General features: G+C 29.8%; 1 protein-coding gene across 2 annotated transcripts in view; it reads right to left on the bottom strand.

Moving 5' to 3' along the window:
• The window catches only part of LOC140441669 (vesicle-fusing ATPase 1-like), a 72,301-nt gene extending 50,553 nt beyond the window's left edge, over positions 1-21,748 (bottom strand). For both annotated transcript variants that reach the window (XR_011951022.1, XM_072532536.1), the window contains exons 1-5: positions 21,656-21,748; positions 21,468-21,556; positions 19,637-19,846; positions 18,944-19,089; positions 15,465-15,603 (exon numbers count right to left, since the gene is read on the bottom strand). Coding sequence is in view for 1 of the 2 variants with exons in the window: in XM_072532536.1 (XP_072388637.1) it covers positions 15,465-15,603; positions 18,944-19,089; positions 19,637-19,846; positions 21,468-21,556; positions 21,656-21,658 (587 nt within the window). In the remaining variant the exon portion in view is untranslated. The remainder of the gene's footprint in view (positions 1-15,464; positions 15,604-18,943; positions 19,090-19,636; positions 19,847-21,467; positions 21,557-21,655) is intronic.
• Between the last annotated feature and the right edge of the window lie 3,320 nt (positions 21,749-25,068).

Genomic DNA, 25,068 nt, shown 5'->3' with positions numbered 1-25,068 from the left:
AAATTATATGCATAATTTTTAATCTTCATTTAACTCACTATATTAAACTATTGGACTATTTGTACTTGATTCACTGACTCTAACTAACTTTCATAATAAACTGCTTGACTTCTGACTAAAAACTTAAAAACTTCTTAAAACTCTTCTGACTGCACTATCTAAAACTTTTCTGACTAAAAACTTTCAAAAACTGCCAAAAACTGCTTGACTTCAGACTAAAAACTCAAAAACTGCCATCTTGAATCCAAATCACGGGTATTTATATCTTTTGGATATTCCAGAACCATCTGGTAATAGATCATGTTCCAATTTGTTCTATCAAATACTTGTCTGAATTTTCTGGAACAAACCATTTCGCAAACATGGCCATCTCCGGAGATCCAGAGAATTCCATTCTTTTCTATTAATAATTTTGTTTACATTTAGGCTTTTCAGATCAGAATATATAATTAAATTAGTAACTTAACATTGTAATTTAATAACATACACATTTCAAACAATATATTATTATAAACCCACTTTATATTCGTAAATATTCTTAAACGTCACTTCAGAGTATAAATATCTGTCTATCACTCACTGTATAGTGTGTTGCCTAGTCACATGGCTCACTTACATATATCTACCACATTATAATTACTAAAATACAACTTTTTACAATTATTATATGCTAATTTATTAAAAATGCCCTCACATAAATATATTTTTATTAAATTCTCTAGTATATAAATTCTTAAAATAATCAAATACTTTTTTATATCTAATATTATGTAGTATATAACTTATAAATTATTTTCTATAAACCCCAATCGTCACAATACCCCAAAAATAATATTTAAAATAAATAATTTACTTATTATTTTTTTAAATATTAATTTTCTCATACCTTAGTAAATTTAATAAATCAAAATTTTTTTTTTTATTTAAAATGTGTTAAATACATCCCTGTTCGCTGTCTATGTCAAAGCAGAGAACAAGTTCGATCACAGGATCACAGTTCGGCTATTCTATGGTCAAACTGTCATGTCAAATGGAGAGAATAAAATATAACCTTAATTAAAAATATAATGGATATTGTGTTCTGTTTATTTATAGACAAAATCTAGGAATTATTTCCATTCAATAGGCTTTCATCCATATGAATTGGTAAGTTTTACACTTTTTATAAAGACATTTACACAATCAATTCTGTATCTAACCCCAAATTATGATTTTTAGGGTACAAATTAATTTCCATATATACAAAATTCAACAAGTATGATGTCAAATTGATTCAAAATAATGAAATCTACCATCTATTTAACAAATCAAGTCTATTGAATAAAATGGATATATCAGTAAGCTGTTAGTATTTTTATAATTAGTGTTAAGTTTATAATATATTACTTCTTTTTGAAAAAATGGGCATTGGGTAGTAATTTCTTTTGCTATACTTATGTCATTCTTTGCAAAATAATTGTTCCTAAATATCATCCATAGCTTTCTTGAACCAATATGCATATAATTGTTATGTAAATTTTTCAATATTTTCTTTGCTAAAGTTCTAGTTATTACATATACTTCTATGCCATTTATTATTTTATAATATACTCCATCTTTCCTAAGGACTTTTTGTTTTTCACTCAAATTGATCTGATCTCTTATAATTTCTTCTTTAGAATATAATCCAGTACTTTCTACTAATTGATTTAATCCAATTTTTATTGTTCGCTGCCCTTTTTGTGGTGTATTTTCTAACCTTGATAAAGCATCTGCCACTATATTGGATTTTCCAGAAATGTATTTGATTTCAAAGCAGTATTCACTAAGTATTAGACTCCACCGATGTATTCTACTGTTTCCATAATTGTTATTTAATATTGACGTTAAAGCTTGGTGATCTGTTTCTATTGTAAATTCATTACCCAACAAATAAAATCTTAATTTTGTGACACAGTGTATTATACTTGCTAGTTCTAATTCTGAAACTGAGTAACCCTTTTCATGTGGCTTTGTAATTCTTGAAATGAATTGTATTGGGTATTCGACCCCATCATGTATTTGTAATAATACCCCTGATAATCTCTCTATTGATGCATCTGTTCTTAGTATGAATGGCTGTGTATAGTCAGGATAGTATATTTTCAAATTTGACAGAAAAATGTTTTTAATTTCTTGGAATGCTAGTTCTCTTCTCTGATCCCATCTCCATTTTACACCTTTTCTCAGTAGTTCAAGTAATGGAATTTCTTTTATACTTAGATCTGGTATCATCCTTTTATAATAATTAATTATTCCAATAAATCCTCTTAAAGTTCTTAAATTGTGTGGTGTTTTATATTCCTGAATGACTTGTGTCCGTTCTGGATCCATTTCGATTCCCTTAGTGTTAAGTTTATAACCTAGATATATGACTTCTTTTTGAAAAAATGTACATTTTTCTTGATTTATTTTTAGTCCCACTTTGTCTAATCTATTTATTATAATTTTTAGGTGTTTCTCATGATCTTCAGCCGTTTTAGAAAAAATTAAGATATCATCAATGTAGTGAATTACAAAATGTTCATATTGATCCAAAATATCATGAAGACATCTACATAGAGCACTGCAAGATGATTGAAGTCCAAATGGTACTACTTTGAATTGATATACTACTCCATCTATCTGAAATCCTGTATACTGTCTACTTTTTCTTTCTAGAGGTATTAACCAGAAACTATGCTGTAAATCGATTTTAGTGAAAAATGACATTCCTGTAATTCTTCCTAATATTCCATCTATACTCATTGGTGCTTCAAATTGCTTTTCAGTAATCTTGTTAATATTCCTTGCATCCAAACATAACCTGATTTCACCTGATCTTTTTCGTACTACTACTATGGGGTTAATAAAACGTGTGTCTGCCTTCTCAATGATCCCATCTTCTAACATATTATTAATTGTTTTGTTTACTTCTTCTCTGTATTTATATGGTATTGGGTATGATTTTGTTTTAAAATCTTTTTCTTCTTTAACTTTTATACTATGGATATAATTCTGTGCAATTCTATTTTCTTTATTGACAAGTCCCTTGTGTTGCTTCAATATGGAAATGACTATTGATTTATATTCTTCAGGGCAATTTAAAACTTTAATCATATCTTCTTCTTTACAAATAAAATTATTCTTCATTATGTACTCATTATTCCTTGCTTCCAATTTTCCGCACTCCGCCTCGTAGGCATCCATCTGCTTAAAATTTCCATTCCTTAAATATTCACTACAATAATTATTTTTTACATTCTTTTGGGACATTTCCCTATCATCAAAATACATTTCTTCTTCATAAACATCATTATTTTCTTTTAATAATATCCTATCAACTCTTATTCCTTCTTCTACCTCATCTTTCTGCATAAATTTAATTATTTGCCCTTCCAAAGTTACCATTTTTTCTTTAAAATCTATCTTTACTTTCTTCTTTTCCAATTCATCAACAATTTTAATTTTTGGAATCTTTATTATATCTGATAATTTTAATGTATTAAAAATAAAATTCTCCGAGACTAAAGTACTTTCTGAACCAGTATCTATCATAATTTTAATCATTTTATTTTTGGCCAAAGCATTTATGTAAATTAAATTAATAGATTCAATAATTTTCTCTTCATCTAAAGAAATAAATTCAGAAGGTTTTTCATAATAGCAATGGCCTAACTTGTAATTCAGAAAGTTTACTGCACAAAATTTTGATTATTAGAATTGTCAGATTGTATCTGACCACTTGGATCTGATGTACTATGTCTTTCCCTACTATGACTTCTACTCACATTTTCCTGCCTTGTACTATTTTGTTCCCTGTCTTCGCAGCTTCTATTCCTTCGAACACAATTTACCTGTCTGTTATAGTTAGGTCGCTCTGTATTTCTTCTATTGTTAAAATCTTGTCTATTATTATTAGTACTGTTATTAAAATGTTGTCCATTATAATTAGTATTATTATTAAAATTTTGTCTATTATAACTAGTATTATTATTAAAGTTCTGTCTATTTGGATTACTGTTAGTATTATTAAAATTTTGTAACCTATCACCATATCTATAATTATTATATGATTGTCTATATTGTTGATTATCATTTCTATTATATTGAAAGTTATTATTGTTTTTTCTGTTATTATTATTACTTGTCATATTGCCTCTTTGTATTCTTTGAATAAAATTAATAAAACTATCTATTGTTTGAATATTTTGTACAGTTACGGTTTGCACAACATCAGCATCAAAATGTCTAGATACATTTAAGACTGTTTCATCCTCTCTAAGTGGTGGTTCTAAATATTTTGCAACTGTTATCAATTTCAATGCATAATCTACCATATTTGATTTTAAATTTTGATTATACTTTCCAAAATATAGAATTTCTCTAAACTTTGCTTGCTCTAATTCACCCCAATAATAATTTAAAAATTTATTTTCAAATGTTTGAAAGTTATCTAAATCATTTTCAATACTAGCAAACCAAGTTGCTGTATTGTCATTTAATGTCATTCTAATATAATCTTTAATATCATTAATATTATTCACAAATCTTAATTTATGTTTTAAACTATTTATGTATACTCTAGGATGCAAATTTTTTATATTACCAGAGAATTTAATCCCAGTCTCATTTGTTAAATTTAAATAAGGTCTCCCTATGTCTCTCATTTGTGAAATATCATCTATTCTCTGTTCCACATTTCTTATTTGATTACTATTTATTTGGATATTTTGTTGTATATCGTCTAATTTTTCTTCTGTGTTTCTCCTGTCTTCGTTAATTTTTACTTCTAAGTTACATTTCTGTAACTCTATTTTCTGTTCTATATCTATCTTATTATCTTGAATAATCCTCTTTACTTCTGTCCTCTCATTGTCTATCCTTTTCTTGTAGTCATTCCGTATACTTTTTATTTCATTGGCAACTTTTTTCTCTGCAGCTTCAAGTTTTTTATCCATTTGTTTTTCCATTTGTTTTACAATTTTATTATTATTATCTTCTATTTTCTTTTCTAATTTTCTATAATTCTCTTCCAATTTCTGTTCCATTTTTTTCATGTCTTCTTTGACTTCTTTTGAATTCTCTTCCAATTTTTTTATGTCTTCTTTGATTTCTTTTGAATTCTCTTCTATTGTCTTGTTCATCTGCATCATTAATGACATCAAAGCTGCCATATTGACATTTTCCTCTCTTTCTGGATTCATTTCTGCAGTATCTTGTGGAACTTGAACTAAACTCTCCTCTTGTATAGGTTGTGTTTCTACTTCCACATCTTCTTCATTCTTTTTGCTTCTTGTACCTTTCTTTCCTTGAGACATTTTGAGACTTTACTTGTTCAAATATAATTAAAAATAAATTCTATAATTTTTCCTTTCTACTGATAATTAATTTAATTATATGAGAGCACTTATCTTCCCAAACTAATTCTTTTAAATAGAGAGCCACCGCGTTGGGTGCCAAAATTGTTATGATGTGTTTTTTGTTTGAATGATGAGCAATGAGTATTTTTAATAATATAGGGTTTTTATCGCGGTTCTCAAAGAATTAGTTTGTAAGTACTTTTTAAATTATCTTTATTATAACTATTATGAAACACACATATATATCTAACCTAGCCAATGTAAATTTAAAATAAACTATCTTTAAATTGATATTCTTATAAAACTAATTAAATTCTATAGACAATCTAAAATTTAAACAAAACTATCTTCAAAATTGAAATTGTTATGACACTAACTAAATTATATTAACAAAATTTTGTACCTTTCTTTCACTGAATGCCTAAATGAACTGTTTTCCACTATATATATTCTAATCACCACTGAAAGTCTTCGTACTTCGGTTATCCTTGTTTTTTGTGAAATTACTTTTTTCAATTATCAGCTTCTACCAATTTAAGATATAGTTTTCTTCACCAGCATTTATACACCACCAACCAAACCAGCAAACAGCATTTATATTTATTCTTCTTTTCAATATACCAATATCCAATTATTATAAGTTGATTTATACTAATCTCCAACCATAATATAATTTAATTTCTTCCAATATACCTTTTTTTATCTTCAATAATTATTTGTGTATAATTATAAATGTGCATTAAATTATATGCATAATTTTTAATCTTCATTTAACTCACTATATTAAACTATTGGACTATTTGTACTTGATTCACTGACTCTAACTAACTTTCATAATAAACTGCTTGACTTCTGACTAAAAACTTAAAAACTTCTTAAAACTCTTCTGACTGCACTATCTAAAACTTTTCTGACTAAAAACTTTCAAAAACTGCCAAAAACTGCTTGACTTCAGACTAAAAACTCAAAAACTGCCATCTTGAATCCAAATCACGGGTATTTATATCTTTTGGATATTCCAGAACCATCTGGTAATAGATCATGTTCCAATTTGTTCTATCAAATACTTGTCTGAATTTTCTGGAACAAACCATTTCGCAAACATGGCCATCTCCGGAGATCCAGAGAATTCCATTCTTTTCTATTAATAATTTTGTTTACATTTAGGCTTTTCAGATCAGAATATATAATTAAATTAGTAACTTAACATTGTAATTTAATAACATACACATTTCAAACAATATATTATTATAAACCCACTTTATATTCGTAAATATTCTTAAACGTCACTTCAGAGTATAAATATCTGTCTATCACTCACTGTATAGTGTGTTGCCTAGTCACATGGCTCACTTACATATATCTACCACATTATAATTACTAAAATACAACTTTTTACAATTATTATATGCTAATTTATTAAAAATGCCCTCACATAAATATATTTTTATTAAATTCTCTAGTATATAAATTCTTAAAATAATCAAATACTTTTTTATATCTAATATTATGTAGTATATAACTTATAAATTATTTTCTATAAACCCCAATCGTCACAATACCCCAAAAATAATATTTAAAATAAATAATTTACTTATTATTTTTTTAAATATTAATTTTCTCATACCTTAGTAAATTTAATAAATCAAAATTTTTTTTTTTTATTTAAAATGTGTTAAATACATCCCTGTTCGCTGTCTATGTCAAAGCAGAGAACAAGTTCGATCACAGGATCACAGTTCGGCTATTCTATGGTCAAACTGTCATGTCAAATGGAGAGAATAAAATATAACCTTAATTAAAAATATAATGGATATTGTGTTCTGTTTATTTATAGACAAAATCTAGGAATTATTTCCATTCAATAGGCTTTCATCCATATGAATTGGTAAGTTTTACACTTTTTATAAAGACATTTACACAATCAATTCTGTATCTAACCCCAAATTATGATTTTTAGGGTACAAATTAATTTCCATATATACAAAATTCAACAAGTATGATGTCAAATTGATTCAAAATAATGAAATCTACCATCTATTTAACAAATCAAGTCTATTGAATAAAATGGATATATCAGTAAGCTGTTAGTATTTTTATAATTAGTGTTAAGTTTATAATATATTACTTCTTTTTGAAAAAATGGGCATTGGGTAGTAATTTCTTTTGCTATACTTATGTCATTCTTTGCAAAATAATTGTTCCTAAATATCATCCATAGCTTTCTTGAACCAATATGCATATAATTGTTATGTAAATTTTTCAATATTTTCTTTGCTAAAGTTCTAGTTATTACATATACTTCTATGCCATTTATTATTTTATAATATACTCCATCTTTCCTAAGGACTTTTTGTTTTTCACTCAAATTGATCTGATCTCTTATAATTTCTTCTTTAGAATATAATCCAGTACTTTCTACTAATTGATTTAATCCAATTTTTATTGTTCGCTGCCCTTTTTGTGGTGTATTTTCTAACCTTGATAAAGCATCTGCCACTATATTGGATTTTCCAGAAATGTATTTGATTTCAAAGCAGTATTCACTAAGTATTAGACTCCACCGATGTATTCTACTGTTTCCATAATTGTTATTTAATATTGACGTTAAAGCTTGGTGATCTGTTTCTATTGTAAATTCATTACCCAACAAATAAAATCTTAATTTTGTGACACAGTGTATTATACTTGCTAGTTCTAATTCTGAAACTGAGTAACCCTTTTCATGTGGCTTTGTAATTCTTGAAATGAATTGTATTGGGTATTCGACCCCATCATGTATTTGTAATAATACCCCTGATAATCTCTCTATTGATGCATCTGTTCTTAGTATGAATGGCTGTGTATAGTCAGGATAGTATATTTTCAAATTTGACAGAAAAATGTTTTTAATTTCTTGGAATGCTAGTTCTCTTCTCTGATCCCATCTCCATTTTACACCTTTTCTCAGTAGTTCAAGTAATGGAATTTCTTTTATACTTAGATCTGGTATCATCCTTTTATAATAATTAATTATTCCAATAAATCCTCTTAAAGTTCTTAAATTGTGTGGTGTTTTATATTCCTGAATGACTTGTGTCCGTTCTGGATCCATTTCGATTCCCTTAGTGTTAAGTTTATAACCTAGATATATGACTTCTTTTTGAAAAAATGTACATTTTTCTTGATTTATTTTTAGTCCCACTTTGTCTAATCTATTTATTATAATTTTTAGGTGTTTCTCATGATCTTCAGCCGTTTTAGAAAAAATTAAGATATCATCAATGTAGTGAATTACAAAATGTTCATATTGATCCAAAATATCATGAAGACATCTACATAGAGCACTGCAAGATGATTGAAGTCCAAATGGTACTACTTTGAATTGATATACTACTCCATCTATCTGAAATCCTGTATACTGTCTACTTTTTCTTTCTAGAGGTATTAACCAGAAACTATGCTGTAAATCGATTTTAGTGAAAAATGACATTCCTGTAATTCTTCCTAATATTCCATCTATACTCATTGGTGCTTCAAATTGCTTTTCAGTAATCTTGTTAATATTCCTTGCATCCAAACATAACCTGATTTCACCTGATCTTTTTCGTACTACTACTATGGGGTTAATAAAACGTGTGTCTGCCTTCTCAATGATCCCATCTTCTAACATATTATTAATTGTTTTGTTTACTTCTTCTCTGTATTTATATGGTATTGGGTATGATTTTGTTTTAAAATCTTTTTCTTCTTTAACTTTTATACTATGGATATAATTCTGTGCAATTCTATTTTCTTTATTGACAAGTCCCTTGTGTTGCTTCAATATGGAAATGACTATTGATTTATATTCTTCAGGGCAATTTAAAACTTTAATCATATCTTCTTCTTTACAAATAAAATTATTCTTCATTATGTACTCATTATTCCTTGCTTCCAATTTTCCGCACTCCGCCTCGTAGGCATCCATCTGCTTAAAATTTCCATTCCTTAAATATTCACTACAATAATTATTTTTTACATTCTTTTGGGACATTTCCCTATCATCAAAATACATTTCTTCTTCATAAACATCATTATTTTCTTTTAATAATATCCTATCAACTCTTATTCCTTCTTCTACCTCATCTTTCTGCATAAATTTAATTATTTGCCCTTCCAAAGTTACCATTTTTTCTTTAAAATCTATCTTTACTTTCTTCTTTTCCAATTCATCATTTCCCATTAATATATCAACACATAAATCCTTGACAATAAATCCTTGCATATTAATTTCTTTATTAAGAATATTAATTTTAAAATTGGCTAGTTTATCAATTTCACCCAACTTCTTATTATTTGCACCAACAATTTTAATTTTTGGAATCTTTATTATATCTGATAATTTTAATGTATTAAAAATAAAATTCTCCGAGACTAAAGTACTTTCTGAACCAGTATCTATCATAATTTTAATCATTTTATTTTTGGCCAAAGCATTTATGTAAATTAAATTAATAGATTCAATAATTTTCTCTTCATCTAAAGAAATAAATTCAGAAGGTTTTTCATAATAGCAATGGCCTAACTTGTAATTCAGAAAGTTTACTGCACAAAATTTTGATTATTAGAATTGTCAGATTGTATCTGACCACTTGGATCTGATGTACTATGTCTTTCCCTACTATGACTTCTACTCACATTTTCCTGCCTTGTACTATTTTGTTCCCTGTCTTCGCAGCTTCTATTCCTTCGAACACAATTTACCTGTCTGTTATAGTTAGGTCGCTCTGTATTTCTTCTATTGTTAAAATCTTGTCTATTATTATTAGTACTGTTATTAAAATGTTGTCCATTATAATTAGTATTATTATTAAAATTTTGTCTATTATAACTAGTATTATTATTAAAGTTCTGTCTATTTGGATTACTGTTAGTATTATTAAAATTTTGTAACCTATCACCATATCTATAATTATTATATGATTGTCTATATTGTTGATTATCATTTCTATTATATTGAAAGTTATTATTGTTTTTTCTGTTATTATTATTACTTGTCATATTGCCTCTTTGTATTCTTTGAATAAAATTAATAAAACTATCTATTGTTTGAATATTTTGTACAGTTACGGTTTGCACAACATCAGCATCAAAATGTCTAGATACATTTAAGACTGTTTCATCCTCTCTAAGTGGTGGTTCTAAATATTTTGCAACTGTTATCAATTTCAATGCATAATCTACCATATTTGATTTTAAATTTTGATTATACTTTCCAAAATATAGAATTTCTCTAAACTTTGCTTGCTCTAATTCACCCCAATAATAATTTAAAAATTTATTTTCAAATGTTTGAAAGTTATCTAAATCATTTTCAATACTAGCAAACCAAGTTGCTGTATTGTCATTTAATGTCATTCTAATATAATCTTTAATATCATTAATATTATTCACAAATCTTAATTTATGTTTTAAACTATTTATGTATACTCTAGGATGCAAATTTTTTATATTACCAGAGAATTTAATCCCAGTCTCATTTGTTAAATTTAAATAAGGTCTCCCTATGTCTCTCATTTGTGAAATATCATCTATTCTCTGTTCCACATTTCTTATTTGATTACTATTTATTTGGATATTTTGTTGTATATCGTCTAATTTTTCTTCTGTGTTTCTCCTGTCTTCGTTAATTTTTACTTCTAAGTTACATTTCTGTAACTCTATTTTCTGTTCTATATCTATCTTATTATCTTGAATAATCCTCTTTACTTCTGTCCTCTCATTGTCTATCCTTTTCTTGTAGTCATTCCGTATACTTTTTATTTCATTGGCAACTTTTTTCTCTGCAGCTTCAAGTTTTTTATCCATTTGTTTTTCCATTTGTTTTACAATTTTATTATTATTATCTTCTATTTTCTTTTCTAATTTTCTATAATTCTCTTCCAATTTCTGTTCCATTTTTTTCATGTCTTCTTTGACTTTTTTTGAATTCTCTTCCAATTTTTTTATGTCTTCTTTGATTTCTTTTGAATTCTCTTCTATTGTCTTGTTCATCTGCATCATTAATGACATCAAAGCTGCCATATTGACATTTTCCTCTCTTTCTGGATTCATTTCTGCAGTATCTTGTGGAACTTGAACTAAACTCTCCTCTTGTATAGGTTGTGTTTCTACTTCCACATCTTCTTCATTCTTTTTGCTTCTTGTACCTTTCTTTCCTTGAGACATTTTGAGACTTTACTTGTTCAAATATAATTAAAAATAAATTCTATAATTTTTCCTTTCTACTGATAATTAATTTAATTATATGAGAGCACTTATCTTCCCAAACTAATTCTTTTAAATAGAGAGCCACCGCGTTGGGTGCCAAAATTGTTATGATGTGTTTTTTGTTTGAATGATGAGCAATGAGTATTTTTAATAATATAGGGTTTTTATCGCGGTTCTCAAAGAATTAGTTTGTAAGTACTTTTTAAATTATCTTTATTATAACTATTATGAAACACACATATATATCTAACCTAGCCAATGTAAATTTAAAATAAACTATCTTTAAATTGATATTCTTATAAAACTAATTAAATTCTATAGACAATCTAAAATTTAAACAAAACTATCTTCAAAATTGAAATTGTTATGACACTAACTAAATTATATTAACAAAATTTTGTACCTTTCTTTCACTGAATGCCTAAATGAACTGTTTTCCACTATATATATTCTAATCACCACTGAAAGTCTTCGTACTTCGGTTATCCTTGTTTTTTGTGAAATTACTTTTTTCAATTATCAGCTTCTACCAATTTAAGATATAGTTTTCTTCACCAGCATTTATACACCACCAACCAAACCAGCAAACAGCATTTATATTTATTCTTCTTTTCAATATACCAATATCCAATTATTATAAGTTGATTTATACTAATCTCCAACCATAATATAATTTAATTTCTTCCAATATACCTTTTTTTATCTTCAATAATTATTTGTGTATAATTATAAATGTGCATTAAATTATATGCATAATTTTTAATCTTCATTTAACTCACTATATTAAACTATTGGACTATTTGTACTTGATTCACTGACTCTAACTAACTTTCATAATAAACTGCTTGACTTCTGACTAAAAACTTAAAAACTTCTTAAAACTCTTCTGACTGCACTATCTAAAACTTTTCTGACTAAAAACTTTCAAAAACTGCCAAAAACTGCTTGACTTCAGACTAAAAACTCAAAAACTGCCATCTTGAATCCAAATCACGGGTATTTATATCTTTTGGATATTCCAGAACCATCTGGTAATAGATCATGTTCCAATTTGTTCTATCAAATACTTGTCTGAATTTTCTGGAACAAACCATTTCGCAAACATGGCCATCTCCGGAGATCCAGAGAATTCCATTCTTTTCTATTAATAATTTTGTTTACATTTAGGCTTTTCAGATCAGAATATATAATTAAATTAGTAACTTAACATTGTAATTTAATAACATACACATTTCAAACAATATATTATTATAAACCCACTTTATATTCGTAAATATTCTTAAACGTCACTTCAGAGTATAAATATCTGTCTATCACTCACTGTATAGTGTGTTGCCTAGTCACATGGCTCACTTACATATATCTACCACATTATAATTACTAAAATACAACTTTTTACAATTATTATATGCTAATTTATTAAAAATGCCCTCACATAAATATATTTTTATTAAATTCTCTAGTATATAAATTCTTAAAATAATCAAATACTTTTTTATATCTAATATTATGTAGTATATAACTTATAAATTATTTTCTATAAACCCCAATCGTCACAATATATATATATATATATATATATATATATATATATATATATATATATATATATATATATATATATATATATATATAAGAAAAAAGAAGTACTTGTGACTCGTTTGGAAAGAATATATAACTGTTTTGGATGGGTTGGAGTCAATAAAAGGGCTATTGGTTAACTATTTTTTTATATCTCGAGCTTTCAATTGTGTTTACAATTATTATCAAGAGCTGCTAAAAAAGACAAAATATCTTACATATATATATATATATATATATATATATATATATATATATATATATATATATATATATATATATATATATATATATATACATATATTAAACCTAGAGCTAAGATTAATACTATAACAGGAATTAATATTAAACTCAACAGTCTTTCAGGTTGAACCACGTCGATTTTCATTGCGCAGAGCTTTCGAGATCCTCTTCGATGTCTTCTTCAAAGCTTCCGAGGTCTCAGTCTCCCGAGTCCTCAGACACTACTACACTGTCGAGGATAGTTCATTATATTATACGGTTATATACGAATAGAGGACGGTTCATTTATTTTGTCGATGATGACGTGGTTTGGAAGGAGGATGGCGTTGGGGTTAGTGTGAAGATTGACGAGATACTGAAATATCTGTTATATCGTTCTATTAATTCCGATTCAGACGTGAAAAGTTCGACTAATTTCCAATGTCATAATATATGACTTTTATTTCATATATATATATATATATATATATATATATATATATATATATATATATATATATACATATATATATATATATATATACAACATCTAAATCGGGAGCTAAATCAGATTTTAACCAGGTATCCATAATATAATAATAATCGCAGGGTTATCTGCATGTCGTAGGTTATTGAGACCCGTTTTTTTTATACCGTTGTCTATATCTTCTAAAGCCTTATTAAATAGGGCAACTCATGTCACAATGACTAGCTTGGTGACAGTGAACACGATTCATAAAAGTAAAAACCGTTCCGCACTTGTCGTATATCTACGCATCTGACTGACCGTTGTTATAATATTAATACGGAGAGTATATGAGCGTGAGAAGGTTTTACCATACATACACTGATTCATCTTGAAGGCTGAAACTAAACTAATCCGAGTCAGTTGGCTAACGTGTCTTAAATACCCCACCCTTACACTGACTAATATCCCCTCCACAGTGATTCGTGTCTGGAACCTGATATGTTTAATAATACAGGTCACTGAATGCTGTGATCTCCAGACAACATCTAGACGAAATGTTATTGAGCCGGAGACAGATGTTCACATAAGAGGCCGGATGCAGATAGCCATTCATGACTAGACAAGAAAAAGCTGACTCATGGTGTCAAATTATGCTGGATTACATAAGTCACTACTTCTTTGTCCTTTAGCTTAGCGCCTTAAACTTCAATTTCCTGGCATGGATTTGACAGCTCTTTCGGACCATCAGACTTGACTGCTGCGATAATAAAACCGAGATGTCAGTTGATACCTTTTTATATTAATTATTCAATTTCATTTTCCCTTTTAAGAAACATTAATTGATATAAAAAATCGTGTTTATGGCTATCATGCAGCCTGGATCCATGCTACTGGACTCACTTGGGGAATGAAGCATCCAGATGCCACATGTCTATGTTCTACTTTTTGAAACATTGAAGACAGGCTGGATTAAGCAGTCAGTATCATTATATAAACAGAGTTTGTGTCGCGTGTTAACGATCAAGCTGTATAATCATATAAATTCTCCCTTATGCCACATCTTTGGCAATAATGGAAACAGAAAGAATTCCATTGCCAATATCTCAGCAGTGGACATTTGCAAAGAAATCTAATTTACATTAGATCAAACGTCTTCTTCTTCTTGATGTGCCTATCCGTCACGAATGTTGGCGATCATCATGGCAATCTTTATCTTATCTGCAGCAACGCGGAAAAGCTGCATAGGTGTTGTATTGAACCAGATTCTGAGGTTCTTTAACCAAGATGTTCTTCTTCTTCCTGGACCTCGTCTTTCAAATATTTTTCCTTGCAGGATGGCTTGAAGGAGAGGATATCTGGATTCATTATCATGAATCAATATCTCAATATCATGGATCAAATGTCCATTATGTTAAATTAGCATTTGGATAAATGACGTTGAGTCAAATGATGAGAGTTTAGATGACTTTCGGATAAATTACGTTAGGTCACACGTCCTTTAGATTATATTATGTCTTAAGTGTGTTTAGGCGAAGTGTTACGAATTCCAAAATATACAATATTTTAATAGACAAAAAGTTAAATTCATGAATTGTACATACCCTTTAGATTTTCCAACTAGATTCAATGAAGAGCTTTCAGCTTTTTCAAATTGCACTAAAGTGTTTGGTATCAGCTGACCAAGTTTTGCTTTTCTGGGTTTGACATCACCACCAGCTTTTATTTTTGAGATATCTACAACTATAAACAACAGAAATTAATCACTTTATATAATATATAATATATAATATATAATATATAATATATAATATATAATTATAATATATAATATATAATATATAATATATAATATATAATATATAATATATAATATATAATATATAATATATAATATATAATATATAATATATAATATATAATATATAATATATAATAATATATGTATAATATATAATATATAATATATATTATATAATATATAATATATAATATACAATATATAATATATTGGTGGATTTTTGTTTTAATAAAGTACAAATTGTTTCAATAATTGAATTCCAAATGTTCAAATTGAGATTTGTAATCTATGACTTAGGATTCATAATCTTCAATTTGTGAACAGATATTATTAATAGATAATAAACTTGCAAAAAATTAAATTACATAAAATTATCTCCTGGCACTATTTCTCTTACCATTGAAAATGCTTCAACACCAAACTCACAATTTCTTACTTTATTTTTTCATCATCATCATATAACGGGGGTCCTACGGCGATTGCCGCTTCCCGCATTTCAGCCTCCATCTTTTCCTATCTCTCCAATCTCCCTCTTCTAAGCCTCTAGATTGCATTGTTTTTGTAATTTCTCTTCTCCAGGAATTTGGTGGTCTTCCCCTTTTCCTTCTTTCTGGCGGAACATACATTAAGGCTTTCTTTGGCCACCGCTCCTCCTGCATTCTCATCACGTGACCATACCATTGTAATTGCCTTCCTTGTATTCTATCTGAAAGAGTATCTCTAATTCCTGTACGGTTTCGTATTTCCTCATTCCTGATTCTTTCCATTCTCGATACTCGACATGACCTTCTAAGATAATCCATTTCCACAACGTCTACTTTATCTCGTTCATTCTTTGTCATCGTCCAACATTCGGCACCATATGTGGTAATTGGTTCTACAATTGCTCTGTATACGCGAAGTTTGGTATGCATCTTTATTTTATTAGACCACAGTAATGAATTCAGTATTCGGATGCATTTTTTCCCTTGGGTTATTCGGTTTTGTACATCTATCTTAACTCTGCCATCTGCTGATATGATGCTTCCTAGATATTTATACTGGTTGCAGCCTTTTATGACTGCGTTTTCAAGCCTCAGATCTGTGGTATTTCCTCCAATTTTTAAATATTCTGTTTTGCTTATGTTTACAGTAAGCCCCCATTTGGCATATTCCTCAAATAATTTTCAATTCATATAATTTATATCTTCCTCATCGGTTGCAACCACCACCTGATCATCTGCAAACAACAATGTATACAGAGTTTCTTGTCCCACTTCGATGTCCATAAATCTACATTTATTTCTCCAATTCCTCAATGCTTCTTGGACGTATATTTTAAAGAGTGTCGGTGACAAACAGCATCCTTGCTTTAGACCTTTAGTGACTTTAAATTCATTTGAGGTTCTGGTTCCAATTTTTACACAACTAACTGTATTTTCGTACAATTTATATATTGCTCGGATATACTTCGAATCCAATCCGGACCTTTTGAGGACCTCAAACTCAAGCTCGTCACACTAATACCTCTATAATTGGAACCGTCTCTTTTATTCCCACTCTTATATATGGAGCTTATATAAGATTTATTCCAATCTTTAGGAATTTCCTGGTCTCCACACATACATTTATTGAAAAGGTCTACTATTAATTCTAAAAGTGCAGTCGGCCCATATTTAACCAGCTCTATGGGAATGTCTCCAGGCCCTGCGACTTTTCCGTTTTTAACCTCTTTTAAGGTTTCCGTCAATTCAGATAATGTTATTATAGGGATTTCCTGTCTTTCGTCTCTGTTGTATATTAAGTCCCTTATCTTTTCCCATCTGTACTCTACTCTATCCTCTTTCAGCAGTTTCGTATAATATTCTTCCCATTCATTTAACTTTATGAGAGAAATGTTGTCTTCATTTTTCTCATTTTTCCTAAACTGCTTTAATGTTTTCCAAGCTTGCGCCACTTTTGTTCCACCCATAATTCTGTCCAGTTCATCACACTTAGCCTCCCAGTTTATATTTTTTGCCTTATCCACGTCTTTTTTAACTTCTCTATTCCATTTAGCGTATATTTCTCTGTCTTGAGGATCTTTGGATTGAAGCCATATGTGATATGCTTGTTTTTTCTTGAGAACTTTCAACTTTTCCCAGTGCTTCATTTGCCGCTTCATGAATATATTTTTTAATTACCTCATACAGACTTTCAGGGTCTAAGTCCTTTGTTACTTTATTTTTTAAATCTGTTAAAAAGTGGTCAAAACACTCTCCTTCTTCTTGAATGTGCTTATAAAACAAATATCTTTCATAAATCACGTTTTTTCTAGGGGTGACATAAGACTCAAATGCTTCCAATACATCTCCTAGCTTTCCTTGTTGGACCTCTGTTAATTCCAAACTGTTATAAATCTCAATGCCTTCTTCCCCAATTAAATTGAGTAAAATTGCTACCTTAACTTCATCACTTTTACCACTTTTTCCTGATGCCATCAGATATATTTCAAAACTTTGCTTAAATCGTTTAAAATTTTTGGCCACATTGCCTTCAAATGATAATGGATTTGGTAACCTTGTTTCCATGATTTTCGTTTAATTTCCTCTAGACTGTGCCAAGTAATAATATTTCATTGTGTTTAATACATTTATTTAAACATACTTTTTAACAAAGTCTCCAAGAATCAACAATATCCCCAAAACCCATGATCTAACAATGATCTTCACAAGTAGTGACAACTGACAAAGAGTCTCCATACATTGTGCCTAGAGCTCCATGACCGTAATCATAACCTACTGATATGACACTCTGGGATTGTTACATAAACTCCAAAATAGAGGAACAGGAATAATTCATGAGGTGCAAGTGAACTACTGTCAAACTAAAGATAGCATAAATGTTATTCTGCCTGTTGTTTTATATAGTTCAATTTGTACTTTATTGCTTGTCAATTTATATATTCATAATTAAAATTTTATTTAAGTATGTTCCTATGTTTTTAATGTTTAAGTTTAAGGATTTTTAAATATTAAGTTTACCTATTTATAATAATAAGGACTATTTATATTTTCTGTTTTTTCTGGTAAGGATTTTGCTTATTATATCTGTAACAGAGTGAATAAGTAAGGGAAAGCTACTAAATCAGAAAAAGGCTGATTGGTTTTGCATATTCACTTCACTGCAAGTATTAAGCAGCATTAAGCGGTAAAAATCGAGTCACTTATAGATTGTTAGACTATTGTGTCAGTGATTGTTAAAATGCCACAAAAAAAATATCCAAAATAAATTTAATAGTAAAAGTTAATTTTTTTATCTTACCTTCAATATCTTTAATCATAAGAAGAAGTAGCTTTTTGTCTTTGAAAGCAAAAGCTAGTTGTTGTCCAACAGTAAACATCTGATTGGGAAAAGAATAGAGGAATTCTTTTGCCATTTCATCTGTGTCATACTGTTCTTGCGATGTTCTAAAAATAAACCATGATTTATTTACCATTAATTATTACTTAAATTATTTATTATTACTAATTTATTTATATTTAATGTATAAGAGATGAGATGCACAGATAATATATTGCAAATATATACACTATTTTGAGTACACACAGTTTAAAAAATCATGTAACCTCAATCACATGCCTGGAAATGAAACAAGCATAGGAACTTCATCTAAAATCCTTTTAAGCCTAATTTCAATAGATTCTTAACCTATAGACACACCTAGCAAATTTAGAAGTTTAGGAAGGGCTCATTCCTCATTGGGAGACAGATGGTTCCCAGACCAATAGAACAGCTGGCTAGGATCTGAAGGAACCTAGATTTACTATCTGAAAAGCTCTGGGAAAAGTATCTAGCATCTTTTAGGCAGAGGCAATAGTAATAAACATAAACACACTTAAGCAGCTTATTATATTTATTACACAAGCAGTGCTAATGGGTTAGGATGTACATCACTATAAATCCAATGTAATCTGGAACTGTGCAAACCTATAGAAACATAAAATATTTACTTACGTTTTTTTCTGCATATAATCAGCCTCCAATACGATAGATGAAATATATTCATCAGGATTGTATGGTTCAACATTGATTTCTTGATTAAGGGACAGGACAGCCCACTTTCTTTGAGGTAAACTAAATCCAACATGGTACTTAGGAATACTGGGATGACTTTTAATGGAAAACACAAAGTTTTGACCTCCCCCTGTATGAACTTTCAGGTGTCTGAAAATGAAAAAATTCAATGTGTGTGAAACTTGTGAGTAGGATTAAAAACTATTTTACTGAATAACTATGGATTTTTCCATAAAACTATATTAAAAAATCATAAGTAATTTATCACTTTGGCTGCCACAATATAAAAAAAAACTCTTTCTTTTGTGCTAAGAACTTTTTGGCTCAAAAAAATTGTCTATTGGTCAGACATGTGGATACAAGCATCCACTTCAATGACTTTTCTGAGACACAGTTCTGATGGCAGCAAAGTTATAAAAAAAATTGGATCTTTGGAAGAAATTTTGAATAATCCACCAATTATTGATGTACAAATAAGTAATTTAACTAATATAAAATGATGTCACAACTTTAAAAATAATAAATGTGATTCAAATTTTTAACATATGAATGTTAAGTCAATCATCCAACTCCTTGAAATGAATATAGCACAAAGATTTAGTTTAATATACCCTTTGGCTACATGTAGAAAAAGTGATAGTATAGAAAGAAGGAGCAGTTTGTAGTAAATAGGGAGAAGATGCTATAGCAATATGATTGACTGAAGGCACTAGATTGTGGCAACTCATTTACTTTGCATGTCATATTATAGTGTTATTGAAGTAATATACAAGTAATATCCAAATATTCAACAAATTTAAACATTTTGATCAATGTAGCCAAGAACCCCCTTTTCTTTTATCAATCATTGTTTCTCATGAGCTATTTGCAACCATATGAATATTGTGTTATTTTATGACACATCTTACTTGTGGTCTTCCTCTTTGCTGTTGGCAATTATTCCCCCAAAACATAATTACTTTGTTCCATTTGTTATACTTCTGTGGCATGCCCAGCATTTACAGTTTGATATTCACCAATAATTATCTTTGTATAAACTAGTATATAAACTGCTAGTATTTCATTATGTGTACCTAATTCATTTAAGTCAAATCTAGACAGGTAACTACTGTATTTTGTGGGAATAAACCACACAATTATAATTAAAAGTATGCTATATTTGACATTTTGATTTCCACCTTGAAAATAGTTCTCAAAATATAATATAAAAAAACGTCTATATTTGTTTTATTGCCACAACTGTCTTTGTATTTTTATACCAGGTTACATCAAATTAATAATCCTAAATATAGATAATCCAAAAATGAGATTTAATTGGGTTGAAATATAAAGAATTTATATTTGAAAAATTTTGTTCATTTATTGCAACACTACAAGAAGACAAAAATGTTTTAAGGCCTTAATGTCAAATAAGAATTGAAATTTGTACACAAATTAACATCTGCAAACTTTGCAAAAGATCTGAAAATAAATTTAAAAAATACAATCTTAAGTTGTTTCAAATTAAAAACTGCTCTAAATTATGCTTTATATATTATAGTTTACTCTGAATTAAAAAAATACTAATTTTCATTTTGTGTAGAATTATCAAATTCTGGGTGACTATCAATTCTTGCTCTCTTTTATGATATAGTGTATTTAATATAGTTTCGCATACCACGCAAAGAGCAAAATAAAATCCCCATAGGAGCACAGTATTGTTAATTAGATGATAAACCCCTTGGTTAAAATTTAATAAAAGTATTCATATCACAAGTGAATTACTACTCACTTTGCTCCTGGTAAATCACCATCATTTACAACAGCACAGTTTGACAACGACAACTCATCTGTTGGACACTTTGCTACTTTGAAAACAGCCTAAAAAATGAAAATTTTAATGTCTAATCTTTATATCAGGATCTAACCGACTTAAACTAACTAAATTAATCTTAAACAATCTTGTTTTTATTGTCATACCATATTCGAAGTATTTATCTATTGGTGCAATGCAGACGGCCGAACGATTTGAAAATCAATACTTTAACAATATTTTGGTTGGGTTGGATTCCGTCATCCGTGACAAATGAACATAACCTCAACTGTCAGTGAAAATTTGACTAGTATTGGAAATGCATTCGTTTGTGTAAGGCGAAAATAAAAACAAAATATAATCAATCATGATTTGCTTTTATTTGATTTAAACTTTGGTAGGCTAAAAATCATAAGAAGGAAAAACACAACTTTAATGATTTCTCGTAGTTAATTAATGAAATCGAAATATTGATTTTTCATTTACACAGACAGTGCCGTACCATTTCTTTTTAATATTTTCCAAATTGATGTTACACTCTTTTCATCATTTTAGTATTGCTGGAATACCAAAGTTTTTTCCTAGGCCACTATTCTTCTCGCTATATATCAACTTGATATCAAATTTAACTGTCTCAAACGGTTGACTGAGGGAACCAGGCCGCACCTCCTTTATTTTTAGACCTTATACCTACCCAGAGGACTGCAGGTGTAGACAGATTACTTCTCCCGTACTCGTGGGATACATATGGAACCATGTACAAACCTAAAAAGTTAAACCACAGAGGACTCGCAGAAGGATTCAACTAACTCTAATACTTCCACCGAGCTTGTTCGACAGAGTCTGGAAGAGAACACCTACGACATCGGGTAGGTAATAAAAATAGGAAGTTAACCAAATTCCTTTGAAAGATACCGAGAGGCCCACTGTTCTTCGGTCAAAAATATCTGGGTACAGGGGAGGATGCTTCGAAAAATAAGATGGAATTGACAGTTCCAAGGTCAAATTACCGCATAGACCTCAAAATAAGGTTCTAGTGAATGCCGAAATCACACATGCTGTTAAGCGGACCGTATCTGATAGAAGCACTCCCGAGGAGACTTTACCAAAAAAAAGAAGCAGAACTACTGCTGTCTCTTCTAAAGGGTTCAGCAACAATTACAAAGCTGCTTTTATTGGGATAAAGACGTCACATTCCCAAAGAATACCCACACAAATCTGGTCCGAGCATGACGTTGGGGCAATAAAAGCTGCTCTAACTAAATTTATCGACGAGGTTGCTTGCGCACCTCATTACGAAGGTAACCGACTTATGGATGGGTACTACGGGTTGATATGTGCTGACGAGGAGTCCTTTTAGACTACAAAGGACTTTTTCTAATAGAAGACGGAGTGAAATGTCGTTAAGACTGAAGAACTCCCAAAATCCATGCGCGTACAGATTTAACTTCCAGAAACTAAAAATGAGGATCTGAATTGGCACGAATTGGTACTCACAATTCTGCACTCAGGACCAATCGTTGGACGATTTGGTTTCCAGACTAACAGCTGACAACAAAAGAAAGTCGCCCGCCCATACAAGCAGCTTGGTGGAATAAGGAGCTGTCTAATCTCAGAAGAGAAACAAGACGGCTCTCTAATAGGGCGAAGAAATCAGGTGATTGGAAAGCATATAAGGCTAAACTGAAGACCTAGAGTAAGACATCTTATTCGCTAAGGAAATATCCTGGAGAGAATTCTGTGAAAACATTAAAAGTATATCTGAAAGTGCAAGAGTTAACAGAATCCTCAAGAAAGATAACATCAATAACCCAAGTCAGTTATGCTGCCCAATCGAAAGTATGCGGACATAGAGAAGGAGGCTGTCGAGCATCTTTTAAGTGTTCACTTCCCAGGGTCAACGCAATTGACTAATGGTAATAATCATCAAGCAAACTTTAGCCAAACGAGAAGTGACATGGTGACCTCTGAAGTGATCTTTGGTTCTTACAAGATCAGATGAGCTATTGAAACTTTTGAACCATACATAACTGCGGGACCGGATGGCGTATTTCCCAGACTACTCTAAAAAGGACTGAAAATAATTATGGGTCCCCTGATCGCAATATTTAGAGCTACCCGTGCTCTGGGATACATTCCCAAAGCTTGGAGAAGAGCGAGGCTGGCGGTCATTCAGGCCTATAAGTCTGACTTCATTAATATTGAAAACCATGGAAAAAATCTTGAATGAATACATCAAGAATAACAATATTAATGAAAACCCACTGCACCAGAATCAGTGGGCGTATCAAGCAGAGAAATCAGGTGAAGTCTTCCTGTACAATCTGGCGTCGAAATTCGAAAGGAGTTTACACCAGAAAGAAGTGGCACTTGTTGCATTTTTCTAGATCTAGAAGGTGCATTTGATAATACATCTATCGAGTAATACATAGTGCACTTGTGAGGAAGAAAATCAACAACACAACCTCCAAGATGATTATTCAGATGTTTCAGAGCAGAATAATATAGTGCAACTAAGGGTGCTCTCAAGGGGTGTATTCTCACCAAAATTACGTAATATAGTCGTTGATGACCTGATTCATGGACTTAGCAGCCAATGAATCTGGCTCTATGGTTTCACAGACATTGTAATAGTGGCAAGTGAAAATTTTCCTGTACTGTTGTGGATCAGATGAGATTTGCCACTCACTAAATAGAGAATTGGTGTCTGAAAGACCGGTGAACCCTTCCAAAACTAAATTAGTATCCTACACTAATAAGACGAAGCTTACTGGATTGGTGAACTAAAATTATTTGGGGTGAAACTAAAAAGAAACAATGAGGTCTTTTAAATATAACATGAGCCTAGCATAGTACAGCAACGGCATCTTTAGAATACTTGGGAGTTAAATTATGTATTGAATAGCTACACAAAATACTACTGGAACTATGCTTGAGCGCTTGAGGAGTCCATCTTTTTGATGAACTCAGATATGATGACATTACAACTAATTTTCACTGAGAAGATTAACACAATTATACCATCTAGAGAACAAACAGCCCCAGATATTAATGGGGACTTGGTTGGAATTTATATGGTTCACTGATGAATCTAAAACTGAATCTAAAATCAGGAATCTTTTAGCAGACATGTAATTATAATAAATCTTACAGCCTCAGTCATTATACAACTGTGTTCTTGGCTGAAGATTTTGCTTTGGTGGCCTACATTGATGGAATGATGGATGGATATCCCAAAGCAAAGAGAATCAACATTTATATAGATAATTAAGCGGCTATCTTGGCAATGAAGAACCCAATCACCAAAATCAAAACTGATGAGGAACTGCAAAGATCTCCTTAACAACCTAGTAAAAGATATTAAAGATCTTTAAAAAGGGTGCCGGGCCATGAAAGGTTGCATGGAAATAAAAGAGCAGATTTATACCAGAAGAGATCCTTAAGCTACCAATAAGAAAACTTTTTGCCTTCGTTGAGTTCACAGGAGCTAAATAACAAGATATGGTAGGTACAAAGATCTTACGACCAAGTGCCAGAAATTAACGAGTCTCGCCTGAACTAAAAAAAAGAATAAGAAGAG

This window comes from Diabrotica undecimpunctata, chromosome 5 (genome assembly GCF_040954645.1).
Source record: "Diabrotica undecimpunctata isolate CICGRU chromosome 5, icDiaUnde3, whole genome shotgun sequence".
In the NCBI taxonomy this organism is placed as follows: Eukaryota; Metazoa; Arthropoda; class Insecta; order Coleoptera; family Chrysomelidae; genus Diabrotica; species Diabrotica undecimpunctata.
Note: the sequence above shows the minus strand (reverse complement) of the source record. Positions and strands in the feature narration are given on the sequence as shown.